General features: G+C 47.1%; 1 protein-coding gene across 1 annotated transcript in view; it reads left to right on the forward strand.

Annotated features, from left to right (window-relative positions):
• Positions 1-24,790, forward strand: part of LOC115480164 (cytochrome P450 2G1-like) — a 136,383-nt gene that overhangs the window by 53,053 nt on the left and 58,540 nt on the right. The window contains exon 4 of the mRNA XM_030218649.1: positions 16,645-16,805. Coding sequence (XP_030074509.1) covers positions 16,645-16,805 — 161 coding nt within the window. The remainder of the gene's footprint in view (positions 1-16,644; positions 16,806-24,790) is intronic.

The raw sequence follows: 24,790 nt of genomic DNA on the forward strand, positions 1-24,790 counted from the left end.
GTAAAAAACCAGGTTCTTTACAGGGAATTCTCAGGAGGACAGAGCTGTCTGGAGCAAGATGGTGTTAGCTCCATGTCCCTGGCTAGAATGGTGAAAGAAGCCCCTCGTGGCTGAAAGGACAAAGAAGTGGTGGGGCTTCACACAGGGAGGAGCAGATAGAGACCAATGGGGACAGAGCCTGCCATCGGATAGCAAGGGGTGGTCCTAGAGATAGGAGGGAAAGGTCATACCTGGCTGACCTCTCAGGAGAGATATAGCAAGACTGAACAGGAAATGATAGCAGGAAGACAAAAGAGCCAAGCTTGGCAGAGAGAGAAAGGAGGTCTGGGCAGCCTCACAACCAGGTGGTAGCAATTGTTACACAACCAAGCAAGTGTGGTTGCACTGCCTGTGAACTACATTACCCACAGTGCCTTGTTCATGTATCTTTGTAATGAGAGACTGCAGCAGTGAAAGTCCTTAGAAATGAGAATAACAGTAAAGGCATTATACACATTTTAGGATTACGTTATGAATTCGTGCAAGGCTGTCGGGAGACAGAACACTCCTCGCCTGATATCAGTAGATATCATCATCATTATCACAATTTATCAAATTAATTGCATGCAAGGTCCATTATTGACATTCAGGCTGTCCACCAGCTGTCGCGATACCAAGCTTTAAACAAACAGTCACAAACTCTGGAACAACATGAGTCCTTGGCCTATTGTCGTTGAACGGCAGCAAGAGGCGAACCTCCCAAGCAGGACTGGACTAACAAGCTTGGCTTGGCTGGAACCAGATGCTGGGTCAGACTTGGCTTGGCAGGTGCAGGATTCAGAATACTTGAACAAGTTTGTCAGGAACAGGATCCAGGATACTCAGACGGAGTTCAGGATTCTCAAACGAGCACGGTCGGCACAGGAGCTGAAAGGAGAGACAGACAACAACAACAACACTAAACAACACAAAAGAGAGAGAGAGCCTCTGAGTCTCTGGTCTTCACAGGAGGAAGCAGATCACAGTGCTCGCACATCTTCATGCGGTACGAGGAGCACGACTTCAGCGATGGGTCTGCAGAAGTTCTTTGTCGTTCCTTGTTTCACAGTTCTGACCTCGACCTTTCTGATGTTTCCATCTTTGCTAGGGATGGCTTTGGTGACTACTGCCAAGGGCCACTCGTTACGTTGGGCCTGGTTGTCTTTGAGTAAGACAGTATCGCCTTCGTGGATGTTGATCTTGCTGGTCTGCCATTTGCTGCGGATCTGTAGGGTTGGGAGGTACTCTCGTCTCCAGTGGCTCCAGAAGGTGTTAGCTAGACTCTGGACTTGTCTCCATTGTCGTCTGCATAGGTTAGAAGCATGGCTGGGGTCAAGATCAAGGGCGACTCTGGATCTGAGGACACTGGGATCAGAGGTCTCGCATTGATGATAGCAGACACTTCTGCCAGAAGTGTGGTCAGCACCTCATGGGTGAGGCGATTAGCCCCTGCTTCTGATAGCATAGAGTCGAGAATGCAGCGAGCAATCCCAATCATGCGCTCCCAGACTCCTCCCATATGTGAAGCATGGGGGGGGGGGTTGAATATCCACGTGCAGCGGTGGTCGTTCAGGTATTTTTCGATAGCTGATGCGTTGATCTTCTCTGAGTGTATTTTCAGCTCTTTGCAAGCGCTTATGAAGTTAGATCCACAATCAGAGCGAATCTGCTTGGCTGGGCCGCGGATTGAGAGGAACCTTCTGAGAGCGTTTATGAAGCTCGAAGTGTCCATCGATTCTACAACTTCAATGTGGACAGCGTGTATGCTCATGCACGTGAACAAAACGGCTCATCGTTTGCTGCTCGCACTTCCTCCTCTGGTCTGTCTCAAGATAACTGGCCATGGTCCAAAAATATCCAGCCCCACATAGGTGAACGGTGGGTCAGTGCTCAGCCTTTCAGATGGCAGGTCTGCCATTCTTTGGTCTTGATGTTTGCCTCGCAGCTTACGGCACTTGACGCATCTGTGGATGGTTGCAGTGATGCATTGCTTCGCTCCGACGATCCACACTCCTGCGGCCCTGATTGCTCCTTCGGTGAAGTGTCGACCTTGGTGCTTGATCTGCTCTTGGTAGTGGCGCATGAGCAGGGTGGATACCGGATGCCGTCCTGGGGTGATCAAAGGGTTCTTTTCGCTCTTGTCTATCTTGGCGTGGATGAGGCGGCCGCCTACCCTCAGCAATCTGTCCTCGTCCTTGAAGGGATCTAGTTTCCAGAGGGGGTTGTCCTTTGGGATAGTCTTCCCTTTGCTGATGCACATGTACTCTGCAGCGTATGTTTCTCGTTGTACCCAACGCAAGACTACCTTCTCTGCCCAGACAAGTTCTTCTGTAGCCAAGGGCTTGGTGCAGAGATGCCAGTGATGACACTTGCCCGTTCTTCTATCGGGACTCTGCTGGAAAGAACGCGTGATGTGGATAAGGTGGGCTATGGCTCTTCTCAGCGTCACCCACCGTGAGAATCGGTTAAAGCAGTGCGTTCCCAGGATATCATCGGGTGCGATACTCGTGGCGAGGGCCTTGACTATCGAATGGACTTCAACATCATCTTCTGGGTTCACCAGTTCGAAGGAGTTTGTGGTAGTTGTAGTGGCGCTTTTTGGTTGCGTGAGAAATTTCGGCCCTGTTAGCCAAGTCGTTCGCATCAGGTGCGTTGCTGGAACAGCTCTCGTGGCATGGTCTGCTGGGTTGTGGTCAGTTGACACATAATGCCATTGGTCTGGTCTGGTAGATTTTCGGATGTGTTCTACTCTGTTACTCACGTATACACGGAATCTTCTGTTCTGGTTGTATATGTAGTCGAGTACGACCTTGCTGTCTGTGTAGAACTTGACTGAGTCTACGTGGGTATCCATCTTGCTTACAACCAGTTCGGCTATTTCTACTGCTAGAACTGCTCCGCATAGCTCTAAGCGTGGCACGGTCTGCCCACATTGCGGGGCCAGCTTTGCTTTGCCGAAGATGAATCCCATACGGACGGTATCGCAAGCATCTATGGTCTTCAGGTACGCCACTGCGGCTATGGCTTTCTCCGAGGCATCAGAGAAGATGCAAACCTCCTTGTGGTGAGCGTTCATGAGAGACACTGGGACATATGTCCGTGGGATATGGAGTTCTTCAAGTGTCTTTAGGGAGTTTCTCCATGTGTCCCACTCTTGCCTTTTTCTTGGCGGTAATGGGGCATCCCATTCATTTGGGCTTGAGGAGAGTTCGCGAAGCAGTGACCTCCCCTGGATAGTGACTGGTGCTACGAAACCTAGTGGGTCATACAGGCTATTTACCGTAGACAAGATGCCTCGTCGGTTGTACAGCTTCTCTTGAGTGCAGACCCGGAAGGTAAAGGTGTCTGTTTTCAGGTCCCAGCTTAAGCCAAGGCTGCATTGTAGAGAAGGGGTGTCCACTCCTAGGTCCAGATTCTTCAAGTTCATAGCGTGGTCTGCTGGAGAGAACGCTCTCATCACATTGGCGCTGTTGGATGCGATTTTGTGGAGCCTCAGATTAGCTCCCGCTAGCATCATCTGTGTCCTTTTTAGCAGATCAATGGCTTCTGTCTCAGTGGGTAAGGACTTCAACCCGTCGTCCACGTAGAAGTCTCTCTCCACGAACTGCCTGGCGTCAACGCCGTGTTCCTTCTCTCCTTCACGTGCTGTCTGTCTGAGCCCGTAGGCGGCTACTGCTGGTGATGGGCTGTTCCCAAAAATGTGTACTCGCATTCTGTATTCAACCACGTCTCCTCTGACGTCATTGTCATGGAACCACAGGAACCTTAAGTAATTCCTGTGGTCTTTGTGGACGGTGAAGCAGTAGAACATTTGCTGAATTTCAGCCATCATGGCAATGGGTTCTTTTCTGAAGCGGATTAAGATTCCCAATAGGCTGTTGGTTAGGTCGGGCCCAGTGAGCAGCACACTGTTCAGTGAGGTCCCTTGGAACTGGGCGCTAGAGTCGAACACAATTCGGATTTGTTGTGGCTTCTGTGGGTGGTATACCCCAAAGATAGGTAGGTACCAGCATTCTTCGTTATCTTTCAATGGTGGGGCAAGCTCCGCGTGGCCGTTGGTGAGCATGTTTTGCATGAAAGCTGTGAACTGTTGTCTCATCTCTGGTTTCCTCTTCAAGGTTTTTTGTAACGAGGCGAGTCGGGAGAGGGCGTAATTCCTGTTGTTTGGGAGTCAGGCCCTGGGCTTACGGAATGGGAGGGGTGCTACCCAACCGTTTGACTCGTCTTTCTTGAGGCCTTTGCTCATAATATTCAGGAACTCTTTATCTTCTATAGAGAGTGCGAGTCTGTCATCGTCTTTAGTGGTCTGGAACACTGAGCTCCCCAGATGTTCTCCTAAATCTGCTGCGGAGCTGGTTTTATGGAGTGAGACAACGTTACATTCTTTGTGATCGGGAACCTCTTTGGTTGTCAGGTGCTTGGCGCATGATTCAAATAGCATGACGCGTCCGCCTTCTAAGATACTGGTGGAGAGCGCACGGATGTTTGGTCTCATTGTCTGGTTGAGGCAGATGCCGCTTACTATTGTCCATCTCAAATCGAGGCAGTGTGCGTAGGAGCACCCCGTGGGCCTCTGCGTGATTCATGGATGTCCAGGAGTTCTGGTGCGTCGCGGCCCAGCAAGAGTAGGATCTCAGCGTCTGGATCCAAGGGTGTGAGTTGGTTGGCTATAGACCTCAGATGAGGGTGATTCCAAGTGACCTCTGGTGTAGAAATCTCATCTTTGTCATCTGGTATCTAGTCACATTCCATTAGTGCAGGTAATTTTGACTTGGTGCTTCCGTCTATTGCTTCTATCGTATAGCCGCTTGCTACTCTCCCCGACACTTGTATGACTCATGCGCATGTTTTAATGCTATATGAGGAGTAGCCTTGCTGGATTCCAAACAGGTCGTAAAACTCCGACCTTGCAAGAGATCAGTTGCTTTGCTCATCTATGATAACGTACATTTTGACTGCCTTCTCCGGCCGTCCTTCAGGATACACTTTGGCCAGGCATATCTGGGTGCAGGATCTCCCTTCACGACCTTTACCACATACTCTCGTGCACTTCGGCATGGCTTAGAGTGCCGGTGCCCCTTCCTCTCCTGTCTCCTCGCCGTGATTCACTTCGGGGTTGGGATGCAGTTCGGCATCACCCGGGCGTGAGGTATTGGTTTGCTGGCCACTGCCGCGTTCTGTATACTTGCTAGTTGCTCTGCAATCCTTGGCGATATGGTCTGAAGAAGCCCAGCACCTGTAGCAAAGTCTGTACTTTGTGAGCAGTTCTCTACGTTCCTCCCACGGTTTCCTTAAGAACTCTCGACACTTTCTGAGCGGATGAGGCATCCCGTGTATAGGGCACTGTTCTTTGGGATCCTCTACGTTGTCTGTGGTGAGGGAGGGGTCAGACAGTGTAGACGTTGTGGGTGACACTCCTGTCTTGTGCACAGATATGGGTTTCCGGCATAGTTTAGCTGTTTTCCCTTCCAGGGATTGGCTTGATTCAAATGGCTCGACCATGAACCATGCATCGTTTCTCCTTTTGGCTATGTCTGTTATGAACTTTGCGAAAATGTTGAAAGGGGGATATTTCCCTTGATTCTCTTCCTTGTAATGTGTGCCAACTACTGACCACTTCTCCCTTATGTCGTATGGTAACTTTCCCAGGATGCCCTTGGTGCCTCGAGGTGTGTCTAGTTGACTGAGGTTTGGAAAGCTGTTCTCGGCCTTGACTGCTTCCAGCTCGTGAAGGAGGTTTCCCAACTCTTGCAGCTTGTGGTTGTCTTTGCCGGATACCGCTGGGAATCTGTCCAGCCTATTGAACAATGAATTTTCTATGGCTTCTGGGCTGCCGTAATACTCCTCAAGTCTTCCCCACATCTCTTTTAACCCCTCAGACAGGTCATTCAAGTACGAATGCTTCAACTCCTCCACACGTGCGGCTGTTCCCCTTCCCAGTCAATGTAACATCATGTTCATCTCTTGCTTGGGTGTGAGCCTCATGTCCGCGATGGCGTCCTTGAAGTCTGATTTCCATGCTCTGTACCGCTCAGGACGGCCGTCGAACTGGGTAAGCCCTGAGCCCCCCAGATCCTTGCGTACTAGGTATCTCACTAGTTCGTCTCTAGTTGAGGTTTTGGTCTGGTCAGTTGTAACCATTGCGGGCTGGCTGGCCTCGGTCTCAGTGGGAATAGGTGCAGAATATGGCCACCCTGCCGTTTCTTGTTTGTATGAAGTGCGTGTAGCTGGTGCTCTTCCGAGGGATGGTGACCCAGACTCTCCTTGCCTCTAGCTGCCATGTAGCACTGGAACCCGTGGCTGGGGTGGGGCATCCATTTCATCGGCCGCTCCCAGGGCACGAGTCAGTGGCGGTGTATCAAAGCTTGTATGGACGTGTAAGCTGGTACGATGAGTCTTGATTCCCATGGCGTACTGTACCTCAGTGTTCGAGGGCTCATCTGGATCAGACCGTTCCACCGTTCTGGCAGGCGGTGGGGTGTGCATCATCACATAAGTTTCGGTTCTTAGAGCAGGATCTTCAGATGCGAGGTGGTTAAGTCGTTTGACCTTATCATGCCATCCCACAGCATCTTCAAGGGCGTTAGCCTTCGCCTCCAGTCCAACCAATTCTCTGTTTTGCTGGAGTGCTTCTATCATGATGTCTAGCTCAGCTCTTTTACGAGCACCCTCGGCCTTTCTGTGTGCTTCCTCAGCCTCCAGCGCAACTCATTTTAACTTCAGGGCGGTTTCTTGTTCAATGACATGGTGTTGAGCCTTGGCCATCTCTGCCAAGGCCCTCGCTTGGAAGATTGCCTCGCTGGTCTTCGAATGGTTGGAGTGATTTGTTGTACGTGACCTGGATGATCTTGAGCTTTTGGACGAATGTTTGGAAGAGTGAGAACGCACGGAGATGTTGTCTTGTGGATCTACAGAACGGTTGGAGCGATTTGTTGTACATGACCTGGAGGATCTTGAGCTTTTGGACGAATGTTTGGAAGAGTGAGAACACACGGAGATACTGTCTTGTGGACCTACAGTTGCGTTTGTTGTTATCTCTTCGGCCTTGGATACTTCTGTGTACTGCTTCCGATCCGTAGCCTCTTGGAGTTCCTTTTCTGAAAGACTCTGCTCCGTGTTTGTCTCCTCTAAGAACTGGCAATACTCTTCTGCCTTTTGCTGATAGCGTACATAGATGGTCTTCATCGACACCAGACAGGCGTCATTGTCTGCCCCTGCTTTGCAGCGCTACGTATACTTTCTTCCACTTCTTTCCAGAGTCTGTTCAGTTTCCCGGTATAGCTTTCCTGTTTCGCTTGATACCCTTCCAGACCCTTTTGGGTTAACTTGCGAGTTCTTCTACCCTTGAGCCCTTGCTGGGACTGGAGGGAGAGGGTGTCTATCATATCTGCGTTGGCCCCTGGCCGCTCTTGTGTGTCTGGTACAGAGGACGCTTCATCTGGTACAGTCTGTAAGGCGTTAAATTCTGCCATCATGTACTGGTTTGCTTATCTGTCTTTATTGAGGGGTCAGCTCTTGGGCTGGAGAGGGCTGTGCTGGGACCTGCTAGCTGTGGTGGCTTCTCTCTCTGTGCTGGGTCAGGGAGCAGTTTGCTTCTCAAGGTGCTGAAATCAACTGGATCAGGTTTCACTGTTAGGTTACTGGGCAAAGGAGGAGGGAGGGGGACTGGAGGGAGTAGCTCTGAGTCAGGGTCCTTGCTTCAAGCAGTAGCCCAGCAACTGATTGCTTCCCACCCTCTTGCCCAAAGACCTTCAGGGCTCAGATTTCTGAGGCTGGAGGGAGAGGGGAGGGGGCCTTCCAAGTGTCTTCAGTGATTACAGAGGTGCGATATTCAAACAAAGAACTAGCTGCACATTCTTTGGCTCACTTTGATGTCTTGCTTCAAAGTTTCTAATAGATCTGCCACAGCCGGTTTAATTCCTTCTATCTCTTAAACATCTTATGCTTGCTAAAGGTTAAATGTTCATAGGTTTCTCAATACAAAAATAGTTTCTCCTTCTGATTTCTCTCTGGCTGTCTTTGATCCCTGATGACCCAGAGGGGAGGGGGGGGGCTGCTCTCCAGCGAGGAAGAATACTTAGAAACACAATAGAAAGGAACTTAACTCAATCACCCTTAGGAATGCGGTCAGGGCTGGCTAGCACAGCTAGTTGCCAGGTGGGCGGTTTTCCCACCCAATTGGGCTGGTTTTTAAGAGAGAATGTGGGAAATTTTTGAAGGCTGCGGGCTGCGGGAAATTGGGCTTCTTTTTTGCTGCAGCTGTGCTGGTTTGGGCTCTTTTCTGGGGCTTCTATTGGTCCAATTTGGTCCAATAGAAGCTTTTCCGGGGCGGGGTTGTCATCAGGGGCGGGGTTAATGACATCAGAGGTGACACCAGGGGCGGGGCTGATGACGTTGGAGGCGGAGTCGATGACGTTGGAGGCGGGGTCGATGATGTTGGAGGCGGGGTTTGACTTCGGGCTGGTTTTGGGCTGATTTTGGGTGGGGAAAATTTTTCCCATCTGGCAATTTTTCTGTTTTGAGTTTAGAATTCCACAATCTTCTGCTTTTTCACAACTAAGTTCTTCTGATAAATGCTTTTAAACTTTAAAGTCCAATGTTGCTTTCTTTAGCTGCAAGTTCACTTAAATGCATTTCAATCAACATAGGCAGTGCAAGCAGAATCACTGATTTCTTTAAACACATTGCTGATGGCTATTTCAAAGGTATATCCTGCTTGAGCTTTCTCCAATAGCTATTTAGTTTTAACTCTGGTTTTTTACTGTCACGGCCATTGAGGGCTTGTTACATGAGGCCTCAATGCCGTGGAGTATAACCCTGGCACATCAAATCACCTGAAGTCTCTATTATTTTTATGAAGTCTCTTTTATTGAATAAATCACAGATAATTTACTCACAGATAGATGTTCAGAAATGCTGCTTTAGGATACAGAGACTTCTTAATCTGGAGGCTGTAGGAGGTGAAGATCTGAGGAGAGGTAGTTGTATTGCAGGGGGGGGAGAAAGGTAGTTGAACAGGGAGAAACAGTCCAAAGCTGGGTGACTGGAATGTGCGATATCTCATTTGGAAGGAGATATTCTCAGGGTAAAAAACCAGGTTCTTTACAGGGAATTCTCAGCAGGACAGAGCTGTCTGGAGCAAGATGGTGTTAGCTCCATGTGCCTGGCTAGAATGGTGAAAGAAGCCCCTCGTGGCTGAAAGGACAAAAAAGTGGTGGGGCTTCACACAGGGAGGAGCAGATAGAGACCAACGGGAGTGGAGGAGTGGCCTAGTGGTTAGGGTGGTGGACTTTGGTCCTGGGGAACTGAGGAACTGAGTTCGATTCCCGGCACAGGCAGCTCCTTGTGACTCTGGGCAAGTCACTTAACCCTCCATTGTCTGCCGCATTGAGCCTGCCATGAGTGGGAAAAAGTGCGGGGTACAAATGTAACAAAAATAAAATAAATGGGGACAGAGCCTGCCATCGGATAGCAAGGGGTGATCCTAGAGATAGGAGGGAAAGGTCATACCTGACTGACCTCTCAGGACAGAGATAGTAAGACTGAACAGGAAATGATAGCAGGAAGACAAAAGAGCCAAGCTTGGCAGAGAGAGAAAGGAGGTCTGGGCAGCCTCATAACCAGGTGGTAACAATTCTTACACAACCAAGCAAGTGTGGTTGCACTGCCTGTGAACTACATTACCCACAGTGCCTTGTTCATGTGTCTTTGCAATGAGAGACTGCAGCAGTGAAAGTCCTTAGAAATGAGAATAACAGTAAAGGCATTATACACATTTTAGGATCACGTTATGAACTAGTGCAAGGCTATTGGGAGACAGAACAGATACAATTCTGCTCTATCCTATACAATAATTCTCACCTCCAACAGGATGTGCTTGGGACCGTGCCTGCCGGAAGTGGTCTGCTAGTCAGGCACGCACTGACCTCAGTGACATCAGTGACAGACAATTTGGCAAAGCAAAACAATCTGAGTGCTGGCCATTAGGACACAGGGTTGATAGGAGAGTTTTAAAAGACTGAAGGAACGGAAAGTGTTAAATGGGGGGAGGGGGGGAGTTCTGAACAACTGACAGACATGAACCTTTGGGAAAGGAAAACAATCTGAATGCTGGCCATTAGGACACAGGGTAGATAGGAGAGTTTTAAAAGACTGAAGGAAACAAAAGTGTTAAACTGGAGAAGGGGGGGGGGGGGGGGAGTTGTGAATGACTAAAAGACATGCAAATTTGGGACAGGAAAACAATCTCAATGCTGGCCATTAGCACACAGGGTACATAGGACAGTTTTAAAAGACTGAAAGAACCAAAAGTGTTCGGGGGTGGGGGGCAAGTTCTGAATGAATGAAAGAAATGAAAATTTATGAGAGGAACACAATCTGAATGCCGGGCATTTGTACACAGGATAGATAGGACACTTTTTTAAAAAAATGAAGGACGTGAAAGTATTACATCATGGGGGAGGGGTGAGGAGGAAAGCAGTGGGGTATCCGGATACTGGGCGTTAGGGCCACGGGGGTACATAGACTTTTGAAAGCCTTAAGGAACCCAAAGTCTGGGAAGGAGGAGGAAAAGGAGGGGAGGGAACGGGGTGAGGGGCATTAGGAACAGGGGAGGGGGCCCTGTCACACACACTCTCATTCTCACACACACACTGTCACACAGACAGTCTCACTCTGTCACACACCCGCACATTCACTCTGCCTCTCTCAAACATACACACTCCCAGGAAAACCTTGCTAGCGCCCGTTTCATTCGTTCCAGAAACGGGCCTTTTTTTACTAGTATTTAATATTTTGGTTTTCCATATCACGTTAGGTACATATTATCCTGTAAAATTGTTTCTTGTAAAATTGTTCCACTCTATGAAGTCTTGGTTTCATTAAGTAAAGTAGAATTGAGAGTAACTTCCTTAATTGATTTATCTTGCTGATTTGTTTTTCTTATTCTTATGTTAGGTGGCTAGTATCACTTTTCTGTACAAGTAGTTACTTGGTTGTTAAAATTTAAACTGTTGATAAATACAAAAATAAAAGGTTATCACCTTTAACTTGTTTGTTGGCCCTTAATCCATCGGTAGAATGTCTTCCCCCTACTGTTACCTGCAGGCATAGGCGGTCAGTGGCCCAACTGTTTGGGGAGGCTAAAGGGGGCGGGGTTAGGGGTGGAGCCAGGGGCGGAGCTTATATCCACAATTGACAACATACAGAAAAAAATAAGTAAAAAAAAGTCACAATACCTTTTATTAAATTTAGATATTAGATATGTATCATATGTCAAAGAATAAAGTAGTTTCTCTATCCTCTGCCTTAGACACTCTTGCACCTTTGATGACCCGCCCTGTAAGGCGTACAAAACCCCAACCTTGGCTGACTTCTAATATCCACTACCTACGTTCCTGTACCCGCTCCGCCGAACGCCTCTGGTGGAAATCTCGGGCCCTTGCTGATTTCTTACACTTTAAGTTCATGCTGACCTCCTTCCAATCTGCTCTTTTACGTGCCAAACAGGATTATTATATCCAACTGACCAACTCTCTTGGCTCTAATCCTCGACTTCTCTTCACCACATTGAACTCTCTCCTCAAGGTGCCCCCTCCTCCAACTCCCCCTTCATTATCTCCTCAGACCCTTGCTGAATTCTTTCACAACAAGGTTCAAAAGATAAACCTTGCTTTCTCTACCTCACCACCTCTCCCTCCACTAGTCCGTTCCCCTCTCTCTCCTTCCCCTCATTCCCTTTCCTCCTTTCATGAAGTTACTATTGAGGAAACTACACTTCTCCTTTCTTCCTCAAAATGTACCACCTGTTCCTCTGATCCCATTCCCACCCACCTTCTTAATGCCATCTCTCCTGCTCTTATTCCTTTTATCTGTCATATTCTCAACCTCTCACTTTCCACTGCGACAGTCCCTGCTGCCTTTAAACATGCTGTGGTCACACCTCTCCTTAAGAAGCCTTCACTCGACCCTACTTGTCCCTCTAATTACCGACCCATCTCCCTCCTTCCTTTTCTCTCCAAATTACTTGAGCGTGCTGTTCACCGCCGCTGCCTTGATTTTCTCTCCTCACATGCTATTCTTGACCCACTACAATCTGGTTTTCGCTCTCTCCACTCAACCGAAACTGCGCTTACTAAAGTCTCCAATGACCTATTACTGGCTAAATCCAGAGGTCAATATTCCATCCTCATTCTTCTTGATCTTTCCGCTGCTTTTGACACTGTCGATCACAGCATACTTCTCGATACCCTGTCCTCACTTGGATTCCAGGGCTCTGTCCTTTCCTGGTTCTCTTCCTACCTCTCCCTCCGCACCTTTAGTGTTCACTCTGGTGGATCCTCTTCTACTTCTATCCCTCTACCTGTCGGCGTACCTCAGGGTTCTGTTCTTGGTCCCCTCCTCTTTTCTATCTACACTTCTTCCCTTGGTTCATTAATCTCATCCCATGGCTTTTCCTACCATCTCTATGCTGATGACTCCCAAATCTACCTTTCTACCCCTGATATCTCACCTTGCATCCAAACCAAAGTTTCAGCGTGCTTGTCTGACATTGCTGTCTGGATGTCTCAATGCCACCTGAAATTAAATATGACCAAAACCGAGCTTCTCATTTTCCCCCCCAAACCCACCTCCCCGCTCCCCCCGTTTTCTATTTCTGTTGATGGCTCTCTCATTCTCCCTGTCTCCTCAGCTCGAAACCTTGGGGTCATCTTTGACTCTTCTCTCTCCTTCTCTGCTCATATCCAACAGATCGCCAAGACCTGTCGTTTCTTTCTTTACAACATCCGTAAAATCCGCCCCTTTCTTTCCGAGCACTCTACCAAAACCCTCATCCACACCCTTGTCACCTCTCGTTTAGACTACTGCAATCTGCTTCTTGCTGGCCTCCCACTTAGTCACCTCTCCCCTCTCCAGTCGGTTCAAAACTCTGCTGCCCGTCTCGTCTTCCGCCAGGGTCGCTTTACTCATACTACCCCTCTCCTCAAGACCCTTCACTGGCTCCCTATCCGTTTTCGCATCCTGTTCAAACTTCTTCTACTAACCTATAAATGTACTCACTCTGCTGCTCCCCAGTATCTCTCCACACTCGTCCTTCCCTACACCCCTTCCCGTGCACTCCGCTCCATGGATAAATTCTTCTTATCTGTTCCCTTCTCCACTACTGCCAACTCCAGACTTCCCGCCTTCTGTCTCGCTGCACCCTACGCCTGGAATAAACTTCCTGAGCCCCTACGTCTTGCCCCATCCTTGGCTACCTTTAAATCTAGACTGAAAGCCCACCTCTTTAACATTGCTTTTGACTCGTAACCACTTGTAACCACTCGCCTCCACCTACCCTCCTCTCTTCCTTCCCGTTCACATTAATTGATTTGATTTGCTTACTTTATTTATTTTTTGTCTATTAGATTGTAAGCTCTTTGAGCAGGGACTGTCTTTCTTCTATGTTTGTGCAGCGCTGCATATGCCTTGTAGCGCTATAGAAATGCTAAATAGTAGTAATAGTAGTAGTAGAGAGATGAGAGGAGAAATGTTGAACATGGCATTGAGGTGAGGGGAAGGAAGGATGGAGAGATGCTATGTGTGTGTGGGGGGAAGCGATGTTAGACCAGGGGCTCAAGGCAGGGAGAGGGAGAAAAGTTGGACATGAAGGCAGGGGCATAGCCACGGGTGGGCCTGGGTGGGCCCAGGCCCACCCATATTTGCCCAAGGCCCACCCAGGAATGGTGCATGCCACTGACTCGCTGTCCCCAAGTTGCATCCCTAGCTGGCTGGCTCACTCCCTTCCCTCCGCTCCCATGGCAAGTCCTTCAATTATTCGTTTTGTTTTTTCTTGTGCAGCGGTGCTTCCAACTGAAGCCCCCCCCGCCCAGAATGTCATCTGTCTTTTTCCTCCCTTCTGCTGTTCCTTTCCCTGTGCTCCCACCTCGTTCCACGAGTCCGGCACTTCAGTTTTTGTTCTCCCTGCTTCTGCCGCGGTGCCTCTAACTGGTGTGCGCAGCGATTCACACACACACAGGCCAGCTTCAGGGTTCACTCTTCCGCATCCCGACCTCTCCGATGCAACTTCCTGTTAGGGCAGGACGCACGCGGCAGAGGGAACCTCGGAGCTGGCCTGTGTCTGTGAATCACTGCACAGTGCACACCAGTACTAAGAGGCACCGTGGCAGAAGCAGGGAGAAAAGAAAATTGAAGTGCCGGACACGCGGAACGAGGTGGGAGCACAGGGAAAGGAGAAACAGAAGGGAGGAAAAAAGACAGAGATGACCTTCTGGGCAGGGGGGGGTCTGGAGGGAAGGGAGGGGCAGGCTGAGTGGCTGGCTGGGTGCTGGACATATGGGGGGCTGTAGGGAGAGAGGGGCTGGAGCTGTGGGGGGAGGGGCTGGAGGGAAAGAGATGCTGGAGCTGTTGGGGGAGGGGTTGGAGAGAAGGGAGAGAAGTGCTGGATCCATGGGGGTAGGCTGGAGAGAAGGGAGAGGGGTACGGGACTTGTGGGGGGGGGTGTCTGGAGGGAAGGGAGAAAGGTGTTGGACCCTTTGGGGGGCAGGGGGAAGGGAGAGAGGTGTTGTACTCATGGGAGGTGGCGGCTGATTGGCTGGAAGGAAGAGAGGTGCTAAACCTGGGAGAAAGGAAGGGAAAGGAAAGAGGTACTGAAGCCAAGGGATGAAAGAACAGGGAGTCAAATACTAAACACACAGAACAAGAGAGAAACCCGGGCAGAGGCTTTCACTTGGGTTTGTGCTTGCAGGGTGGACAGTTGTGTTTGAAGAAAAGCCCGTCCTGCTAGTCAGGAACGTCCTTTTTTTTGGTTGTTTTTTGAGTGAAGGACGTCCATAAAGGACGTCCTTGGCATGCGCAGAGCAGCCAGCATAACTCTTGGCTGCTCTGCGCTTGCTCAGCTGGCTGACTGGCTTGGAAGGAAATCCCATGCAAATGAGCTAGCAGTGACCAGCTCATTTGCATGTGATTTCCTTGATGCATGCCCGTTTCTTACTGATTCGCTAAGGAATCGGTAAGGGAAGGGCTTTAACGATTTTTTAGTGCATCTACCCCCTGGTTTCTCTAACTCCTCTCTGGTCCCCCTGGCCTTCATATTCCTCTTCTGTCACTTTACCCTTGTTCCACCCCCCAACAATCCCATCCTTAGTTCACAACTTTCTGTCTGTCTTCCACACATGTTTATCCTCCCTCTTTTCCCCAGCCTGTAGCAAGGAGAGCAGTACATCCACAGAATTACAAAGGGCACCGTAAAAATGTATTGTCAATCCAAGTGGCTGCCCCTTTACCTCCCTCATGTGTTTCCTCTCTACACATGGATATGTGACCATAGAACAGAGTGCACAAATGCTGTTGTCCAATTGGAGAGAAATGGGTGCTAGTCAGAAAAAGCAAAACAGCAGGATCACTCAATCTGGTCACACACAGACACTGCTCTTCATCCTCTCCTCATTTGGACAGGAACCCAAAGATGCTAGTAAAAAAAAAACCCACAACAAAAACCCAAAACAACACATACACACACACCTGCTCAGTCCAAGCCCTGGTACAGTGGAAAAGTTATAAATTCCAATGTGGTTCACGGAACTATCATAGAAAATCTACAGTCGTCCTACAGCACATCAAGGGAAATTACAAGATTTTGTTGGCTGTTATTTGGATTGTAAATAAGCCAAACAAAGTGAACTGGACCACACCAAAAAAAAAGGTTAACATTTAAGAAAACAATTTTGTTAAATGTTTTCTAATAATGTAAAAATATTTGGTGCTTTCTGGTTGAAAAGCATGAAGTAGTGTCATGCAAGTCTTCACACACTTGCACATTTTATATTTAGCATTAAAATAACAGTTTGTTTCACTTATCTACACACCATATTCTGCACGTTCAACATGAAATAACACATAGAAATATTTAGAAAATAATTAAGAATCAAAAAGAATACTTATCACTTGATGGAAGCCCTTTCTGCAGAAAAGGCCATGGATAATTTAAGGTAAATATTTATTTACTTTGCAGAGGGATGGTACAGTTTTTGTCTATTCTTGGCAGAACAGCTCAAGCTCTTTCAAGCAGGGTAGGGATCATCTGTGGACTGCAGTCTTTTAGCCTTGCCACAGATTTTCTACTGGATTCAGGTTTGGGCTTTCACTGGACTACTCCAGAACATTCACCTTCTTCTTGCTGAGCCACTTCCCATTGTTCTTTTAGCTTTGTGCTTATCATCACTGTCTTACTGAAAAGGTGAAATCTTCCCCAGACCCAAGGTCTGTGGGATCCCCCAGGACCTGCCTGTCCTTTGCACCATCCACCTTTCCTCCTATCTTCAGAAGCTTCCCTCTCCCCACTGATGTAAAACATCCCCAATACAAGTCTTTCACTACCATGCTTTACTGAATGGATGGTGTTATATACTTTGTCTGTTGTATGTCAAAGATATAAGTGCTGAAACAAAAAAATTCCACTTTTGCCTCTTCAGGACATTGTCAATTTATTTCAGAGCTAATACTTTGTGTACTGCAAAATGAGGATTCACTCCATCTAATTATTGGAATTCAAGATAACCTTAATTGCCCATCTTGTGGTATCTATTTTCTGGGGATTGCTGAAGCTCTTCTCTTTCCCTACTCCAGGTTCACCCTTTGACCCCACCTTCTACCTCAGTCGGTCGGTCTCCAACATCATCTGCTCTATTGTCTTTGGGAATCGTTTTGACTATGAGGATGAGGAATTCCTTAAGTTGCTCAAACTGCTGAATCAGTTCTCAAAGCTGTTTGACTCGCCACTGACACAGGTAAAAGATTTATTTATTTTACTTATAGCATTTTACTTATAGCATCCTTGGCCACCTTTAAGTCTAGACTGAAAGCCCACCTCTTTAACATTGCTTTTGACTCGTAACCACTTGTAACCACTCGCCTCCGCCTACCCTCCTCTCTTCCTTCCCGTTCACATTAATTGATTGATTTGCTTACTTTATTTATTTTTTGTCTATTAGATTGTAAGCTCTTTGAGCAGGGACTGTCTTTCTTCTATGTTTGTGCAGCGCTGCGTATGCCTTGTAGCGCTATAGAAATGCTAAATAGTAGTAGTAGTAGTAGTAGTAGCATTATTTAATATACCACATTCCTAATTAAAAAAAAAGTACATCAAGGCAGATTACAATAGGTAAAAACAGTAGAAGCAGCTTGAGCTTTATAAAGTTTAGATTTTCTAATTTGGAACCCAGTCTAGGAATGATAGTTTGAGCATGAGCACAACAGTTTTGATATTTCTGAGTAAGCTTGTGATTACTGCTGTGCTTGCCCCTGATGCTGAAAGGGGATTAGAATGAGACAGGAAGAATGGTTGAGTAATTATACAAGAAACTATTAATCAGAGTTCCTAAGATACAAGAGTTCAAAGCTGGCTCTGCCCCTAACTCTTATGTGCAACCTGGGGTGAGTGACTTTGGGGCTCATTTTCAAAGCACTTAGACTTACAAAGTGCCTCAGTTTACCCACCTACTATTGTGTTGACATTGCAATAAAATTTTTCTTCTTCTGGTATGATATCACACAAGAAAAAAATGCAAACATTTGCAGCCAGTCTCTGCACCCCTAAAGGTGACTGTTTTTCTATTTCTGAAATATTATATTTTAATATTAGAAAAGGTATAAGGGAAGGGCCACTAAGTTGACAAAGTACAAGTGCTTCTATGCACTGAAAAACTGTCTAAACCTGGACTATTTACATTAGACAGCTGCCAGTTCCACAACAATGTTGCACACTGCCAAATTTGTCTTCTGCTTAATGGATTATTTGAAATGCAGGGACAGCGAGCATAGCCATTTTGGATAGGTGAGGTAGTGTGGGGGGGGGGGGGAGGGGGGAGAGTCTCAGTCATTGCATTAAGTGACTTCCCTGTAGCATATGTTCTCGGAGGACAGCAGGCATATATTCTCACATGTGGGTGACCCCATCCACAGAGTCCAGTGCAGACCCTGCCATAGTGCACTGTCATTTTAAAATGTTGAGGCAGTGCCCCCACTGTGCATGTGCGGGTGTCTTCCCACCTGACACTCGAGTGCGGGACCAGAAGTACAATACTAAAGTTAAGAAAACAATTCCAAGGGGAGGCAGGAGGGATGTCCGAATATATGTCTGCTGTCCTTGGAGAACACTTGCTACGGGTAAGTAACTTTGAGAAGAAGCAGGCATAATATTCTCACATGTGGGACTGACTAACTGCCAGGATCAAAATATAAATTAAACCTGGCAACTAAGTAGAAAGTGAGCCTGGCAGAAAACAAAAGAGGGCAGGAAGGTGGAGTTTTTATGTTATTTCATTATTTATTTTATGTATTCATACTTGTATCCCACAATTATCCAAAAATGAGTTTTGGTTCAGTGTGGCTTACATTTAACAGTTGTTAGAGATTACATTGATTCAATTACATTTACAAGGTTACATGGTGCTTTGGTTTACAATAGTTGGCAAGATAACTATTAGAGTGCATGAAATACTCATTGGGTTTCTTGAGAAGGTATGTCTTAGTTCTTTTCTTAAATGAAAAGTTGCTTTACAGTTAGAGGTTGTATTGTTGTTCCAGAATGATTAGTGCATATTTTACTCATAGAATTTCCTGAAGAGGTAGGGTTTTAGGTCTTTTCTGAACTGGAGGTAGTTCTTGATGCTTCTTCTGACTATGGGAATTGAGTTCCACCATTTTGAGCCCAGGTATCCAAATCCCGCCAAGTAGGTGGACTTGTATAGTATGTTTTTGTAGTTGGGCAGGTGAAGTAGTAGGTAACCTCTGGTTCCTGGTTTTGCATTTCTTGGTGATAGTTTGATCATGTCTAGCATGTAGTCCAGTGACATGCCAAACAGTATTTTGAAGATGATTGTACTAGTTTTGAAAAATAGTCTGGTCTTGATCGGGAGCCAATGTGGCATTATGAGTAGTGGGGTTGCGCTATCATATTTCAACTTTTTGAATATCAGTCTCACTGCTGTGTTTTGGACAGTCTGCAATGATCATAGTAGGTTTTCTTTGCAGCCTACGTATGCTGCATTATAGTAGTCTAATTGGGACAATATCAGCGTCTGTACTATAATATGGAATGACTGGGGAAATAGTCTCTGATTATTCTCAGTTTCCATAGTGTTTTGAAGCTTTTTGACGTGATTGTAGAAACTTGGTCTTCAAGGGTCAGATGTTTGTCTAGAATGATTCCTATTATTTTTATTTGTGTTTCAATTATATAAGATTGTTGATCTATTATGAGGTTTTGGTAAGTGGTGGGATTGTGCTGGCTGGATAAAACCAGGAGTTTGGTTTTGTCTTGGTTCAGTTTAAGTTTGACAGTTAAGGTCCAGTTTTCCATGAGGTCGAGTCCTTTTTTGGCATTATCCAGTATCTCTCTGATGCTGTTGTGGAAAGGTATGTAGATGGTGACGTTGTCTGCGTATATAAGTGGGTTTAAACCCATGTGTTCCAGTTTCTTGCCAAGTGGAGCTATCAGGACATTGAATAATATTGGTGATATTGGGGAAACCTGAGGAACCCCACATTCAGGAATTAAGGAGGCTGAAAACTCATTGGACATCTTGACAAGATAGGATCTAGTTCTTAGAAAACTGTTGAACCAGGCTGCTATAGCTCCAGTTATTCCTATGTTGTCAAGCAGGGTCATTAATATTGTGTGATCTACTAGGTGAAAGACGCTTGACATATCGAATTGTAGTAGTAGTATTGACTGGCCTTGGCTTATTATTCTTCTGAATTTTGGGATCAGGGTGGTTATGATTGTTTCAGTGCTATAGCATGGTCTGAAGCCTGATTGAGAGTAGTGTGTTAGGCATCCCATTAATTTTTGTGCTTCTAGTCCCTCCATTGTTTTGGTCATCAGTGGCATTGATGCTACTGGTCTGTAATTAGTGAGTTCACTGATCTTTCTAGTGGCATCTTTAGAGATTGGAGTGAGTATGATGTTCCCCTTGCCAGAGGGGAAATGGCCTTTTGAGAATATGTATTCTATGTATTCATTTAAGCGTTTGGATCTGGTGGGATTTCCATCATGTAGTTTGGGCAGCTGTCTAGTAGGCAACTGGCGTGTGCATATTTTGTCAGCAGTGCTTTAACTGAGCTGGTTGTTGGTATCTTGAAGGAAGGCCAGATTCTGTCTGCCTTGATGTGGTCCTCATTGATTTCACATTCGTTTAGGAAATTGATGAGTATTGTTCGTGTTGCAGCTAGGTTTGATCTTATTTTTATTATTTTTTCTCAAAATATTGTGTGAGCGCTTATGCTGTTGGTGGTTTTTCATTTAACGTTAGCAGAACTTTTTTTTGTGTGTGTGTTTATCTCTTCTAGGCATACGTATATGCTGTAGTATTCCACTTTTGCTCTTTTTATGATGTGTTTGTACTTGGTTATGGTTTTCCTTCATGTGTATTTGTTCATGTTGACTTTAAGTAACATAGTAACATGGAGGGGCATAATCGAACGTCGCCGGCCAAATAGATTGCCGGCTATCTATGTAGGCCGGCCATCTTTTTTTTCGATAATACGGTTTAGCCCGGCCAAATGCCTTGGAGTTCGCCGGGTTTGAGATGGCCGGGTTTGTTTTTCAGCGATAATGGAAAAAAATGCCGGCCATCTCCAACCTGGCAAAATCCAAGGCATTTGGTCGTGGGAGGAGCCAGCATTTGTAGCGCACTGGTCCCCCTGACATACCAGGACACCAGCTGGGCACCCTAGGGGTCAGTGCGGTGGACTTCAGAAAAACCTCCCACATGCATAGCTCCCTTACTTTGGGTGCTGAGCCCCCCAACACCCCCCCAACACCCACTACCCACAAATGTACAACACTGCCAAAGCTCTTAGGGGTGAAGGGAGCAACTACATGTGGGTACAGTGGGTTTTGGAGGGCTTCCATTACTAGCACAAGTGTTACAGGTAGGGGGGGATGGGCCTGGGTCCGCCTGCCTTAAGTGCACTGTGGTACCCACTAAAAGTGCTCCAGGGACCTGCATACACGCAGGCCTCTAGGACTTGTTGCTGCTGTACAACCTTGGCACACCAGTTGACACCTGAAGACTAATCTCTTTGAAAAAGTCCTTTATTTGAATAAGCATGTTTACTCACAGTTAACTGCAGATCAGAGGTTGTGCCCCACTGGCAAAGAGTCTCCCTGGTACTGAGATTAGCAGTAGGTCAGAGCTGGCAGAATGGTGTACAATGCCCTCTTTCAGCCACATTCAAGGTAAGAACTACGTTCTCTAACGTAGGTAACACATGAAAGGGATCTAAAACTGGCTTACAAAAATGGCCACTACCTCATGGACTACCGGAAACAAAACAGGGCACACTCTGACCCAGTTAGCAGGGGGGAAAAGCTCCATGGGAGTAGAGCCCAGTACCCTACACCCACCACAATGCATTGCTAATGTGACTCTGCAGGGCACCTAACAGAAAAGGTGTCACACTCACCCGAGAGCCACATCGCAACCAGGGAAAGGCTGTCGGAGGATACAACACATTCTGCTGTCATGGAGGTGGGTACGGCATTTGAGGCTGGCATACAGGCTGGCAAAAATGGTTTTTAGTTTCATTTTTATAGTATGGGAGGGGGTTGGTGACCACTGGGGGAGTATGGGGAGGTCATCCCTCATTCCCTCCAGTGGTCATCTGGTCATTTGGTGCACCTTTTTGAGGCTTGGTCGTGAAAATAAAAGGACCAAGTAAACCCGGCGATATACTGTTTATCGCCGTTTTTTTTCCATTATCGCCGAAAGCCGGCCATCTGGTAGCCACGCCCATACCCGCCCATGTCCCGCCTTCGCTTCACCGCCAACATGCCCCTTTGAACTTTGGCTGCGACGTGACGGGAAAGCGGCGATGTTGCCAAAAAAGTGGCTTTCGATTATACCAATTTGGCCGCTTTTCCGAGATCGCCGACCATCTCCCGATTTATGTCGGAAAATGGCCAGCGATCACTTTCGAAAATGAGCTGGATAGTAACATAGTAGATGACGGCAGAAAAAGACCTGCACGATCCATCCAGTCTGCCCAACAAGATAAACTCATATATGCTACTTTTTATGTATACCCTACCTTGATTTGTACCTGTCCTCTTCAGGGCACAGACCGTATAAGTCTGCCCAGCACTATCCCCGCCTCCCAACCACCAGCCCCGCCTCCCACCACCGGCTCTGGTAGTGAAAAGATTTTGCAGGACTGCTTATCCAAATTGGCTATCCCACCTAGAATGCTGCTCCAGACAGTAATGAGCAGTGAAGGTGTGGCTAGAATACCATATTGCTGCCTTGCAAATTTCTTCAATGGAGGCAGAGCAGAAATGGGCTACTGAAGCTGCTATGGCTCTTACATTGTGAGCAGTGACCTGGCTATGAAGGGTTAACCCAGCCTGAGTATACTTGTAGGAGATAGTCAGCCAGCCTAGTAGAGAGAACATTTGGTGATGGGAATCTCTAATCTGTTAGGATCACAGGAAACAAAAAGCTGGAAGCAGGGCCGTGCCTAGGGTCTCTGGCGCCCCCCTGCAGACTATCAGTTGGCGCCCCCCCCCATGAAAATGATCACGCCCCCCCCCCCCCCCGGTGAAAATGATCGCTCACCACTTGCCACACTGACAGGAATTGTCAGCAATATTCTTAGAAACAAAGTGCTATACATTGCAAAATAAGATAGCAGATGTAAATTCTCAAAGTGGACATATTCCAAACGCTAAAATGAAAATAAAATGATTTTTTTCTACCTTTGTTGTCTGGTGACTTTCTTTTTCTGATCATGCTGGCCCAGTATCTGAGTCTGCTGCTATCTGTCCTCTTAACTCCATTTCCAGGGCTTCCTTTCCATTTATTTCTTTACTTTCCTCCTTTCTTCTTCATTTCTTGCTCTATATCCATTTCCAGCAATTTCTTCTCTCTCCCTGGGTCCTGACCTCCCATCCACGTCCATCCTTGTCCCTCTCTGCCCTTCCCTCCTCCATCCATAGCCAGCAATCCTCCTCTCTCCCCTCCCCTCCATTTCCAGCAATTTGTCCTCTCCCTGGGCCCCCATGTCCATCCTTGTCCCTCTCTGCCCTTCCCTCCTCCATCCATAGCCAGCAATCCTCCTCTCTCCCCTCCCCTCCATTTCCAGCAAATTGTCCTCTCCCTGGGCCCCCATGTCCATCCTTGTCCCTCTCTGCCCTTCCCTGCTGCATCCATAGCTAGCAATCCTCCTCTCTCCCCTCCCCTTCCAGCAATTTGTCCTCTCCCTGGGCCCTGCTGCTGCCCTCCCATCCATGCCTCTCTGCCCTCCCATCCATGCCCTCCCATCCATGCCTGTCTCTCTGCCCTCCCATCCATGCCTCTCTGCTCTTTCCTCCATGCCCTGGGGCCTTTAAATCTTTTACTTCCAGTCGCAGCAGCGTCAGTGAAAGCGGAGCGCTGCCGATGTCTCCCTTCCCTTCGCGCTCTTGGTTCCCTCAGTGTCCGGCTTCTTCTGACGTCAGAAGAAGGCGGGACACTGAGGGAACCAATGAGTGCGAGGGAAGGGAGACGTCGGCAGCGCTTTCACTGACGCTGCTGCGACCGAGGTAAAAGATTTAAAGTCCTCGGCGGCGCGGGGTGAGGGTAAGCACCGCGGCGGCGCCCTCCAGAGGTGGGCGCCCCCCTGCGGTTCTTACCCCGCTTACCGCATCGGCACGGCCCTGGCTGGAAGGACTTTCTATGAGGTTTTGTGTGCTCCTGATAATAAGCTAAAGCATGCTTATAGTCTAAGGTATGCAGTGCTGCATCTCCAGGATGACAGTATAGCTTAGGGAAAGGGACATGGGACTTGATATACCGCCTTTCTGAGGTTTTTGCAACTACTTGCAACTACATTCAAACTGGTTTACATATGTTCAGGTACTTATTTTGTACCGGGGGCAATGGATGGTTAAGTGACTTGCCCAGTGTCACAAGGAGCTGCAGTCAGGGCTGGTCTTAGCAAGTGTGGGGCCCTATGCAGACCAATTTGGTGGGGCCCCATCCTAGCCCCGCCCCACTGTAGCCCCGCCCCACCCTAGCTCCGCCCCCATCCTAGCTCCACCTAATTGATAAGATTATTCCATTTTTAGAACATTTTTTTATTTATGAAATTTCAAATAAAGACAAATGAAGCTAAACTTGTACAAAAAAACTGATTGAAATAATAAGCACAATGCTATCATGAAACCTCCCCACCCCCGAAATTATTCAGTTCAATACAACTAGTAGTTTCAATTCTCATAACAAAGGAGAATAAAGGAAAAATATTAAGAAAAGATTTAGTACTTTCAAATTCCCCTATTACTCTGTAACCCATATGTGCAATAAAATAAAAATGAAATGAAAAGATATACAATGAAATAAAGTGATGTGTAAAATATAATGTACAATATAAAAACATATAGACCACCAAGGTATTAAAATTGTTTTAAAATATATACCACAACTCTCTGACTCAAGAAGACTCCGACTCTGTCTGTCATCCATAATTGTCTGACAACACACAGAAAAAAAATAAGTAAAAATAAAATAGACACCATTAATACCTTATACACCAATATACCAGCCATACGGAAAATGCAGACCATCAACAACATGAAGCTAGCAAGGGATCATAATATCACAATTCTCATGTAGAGCCACAAAACACTCTTTTAGAAGTAGTGTGTCACGATTTAGGCTCTACACCCTTTCTGATGTTTGGTGCCACCTTAGTAAGGCCAACACACAATCTCTCCACTGCAAAACACTATACA

Source organism: Microcaecilia unicolor, chromosome 11 (genome assembly GCF_901765095.1).
Source record: "Microcaecilia unicolor chromosome 11, aMicUni1.1, whole genome shotgun sequence".
Taxonomy (NCBI): Eukaryota; Metazoa; Chordata; class Amphibia; order Gymnophiona; family Siphonopidae; genus Microcaecilia; species Microcaecilia unicolor.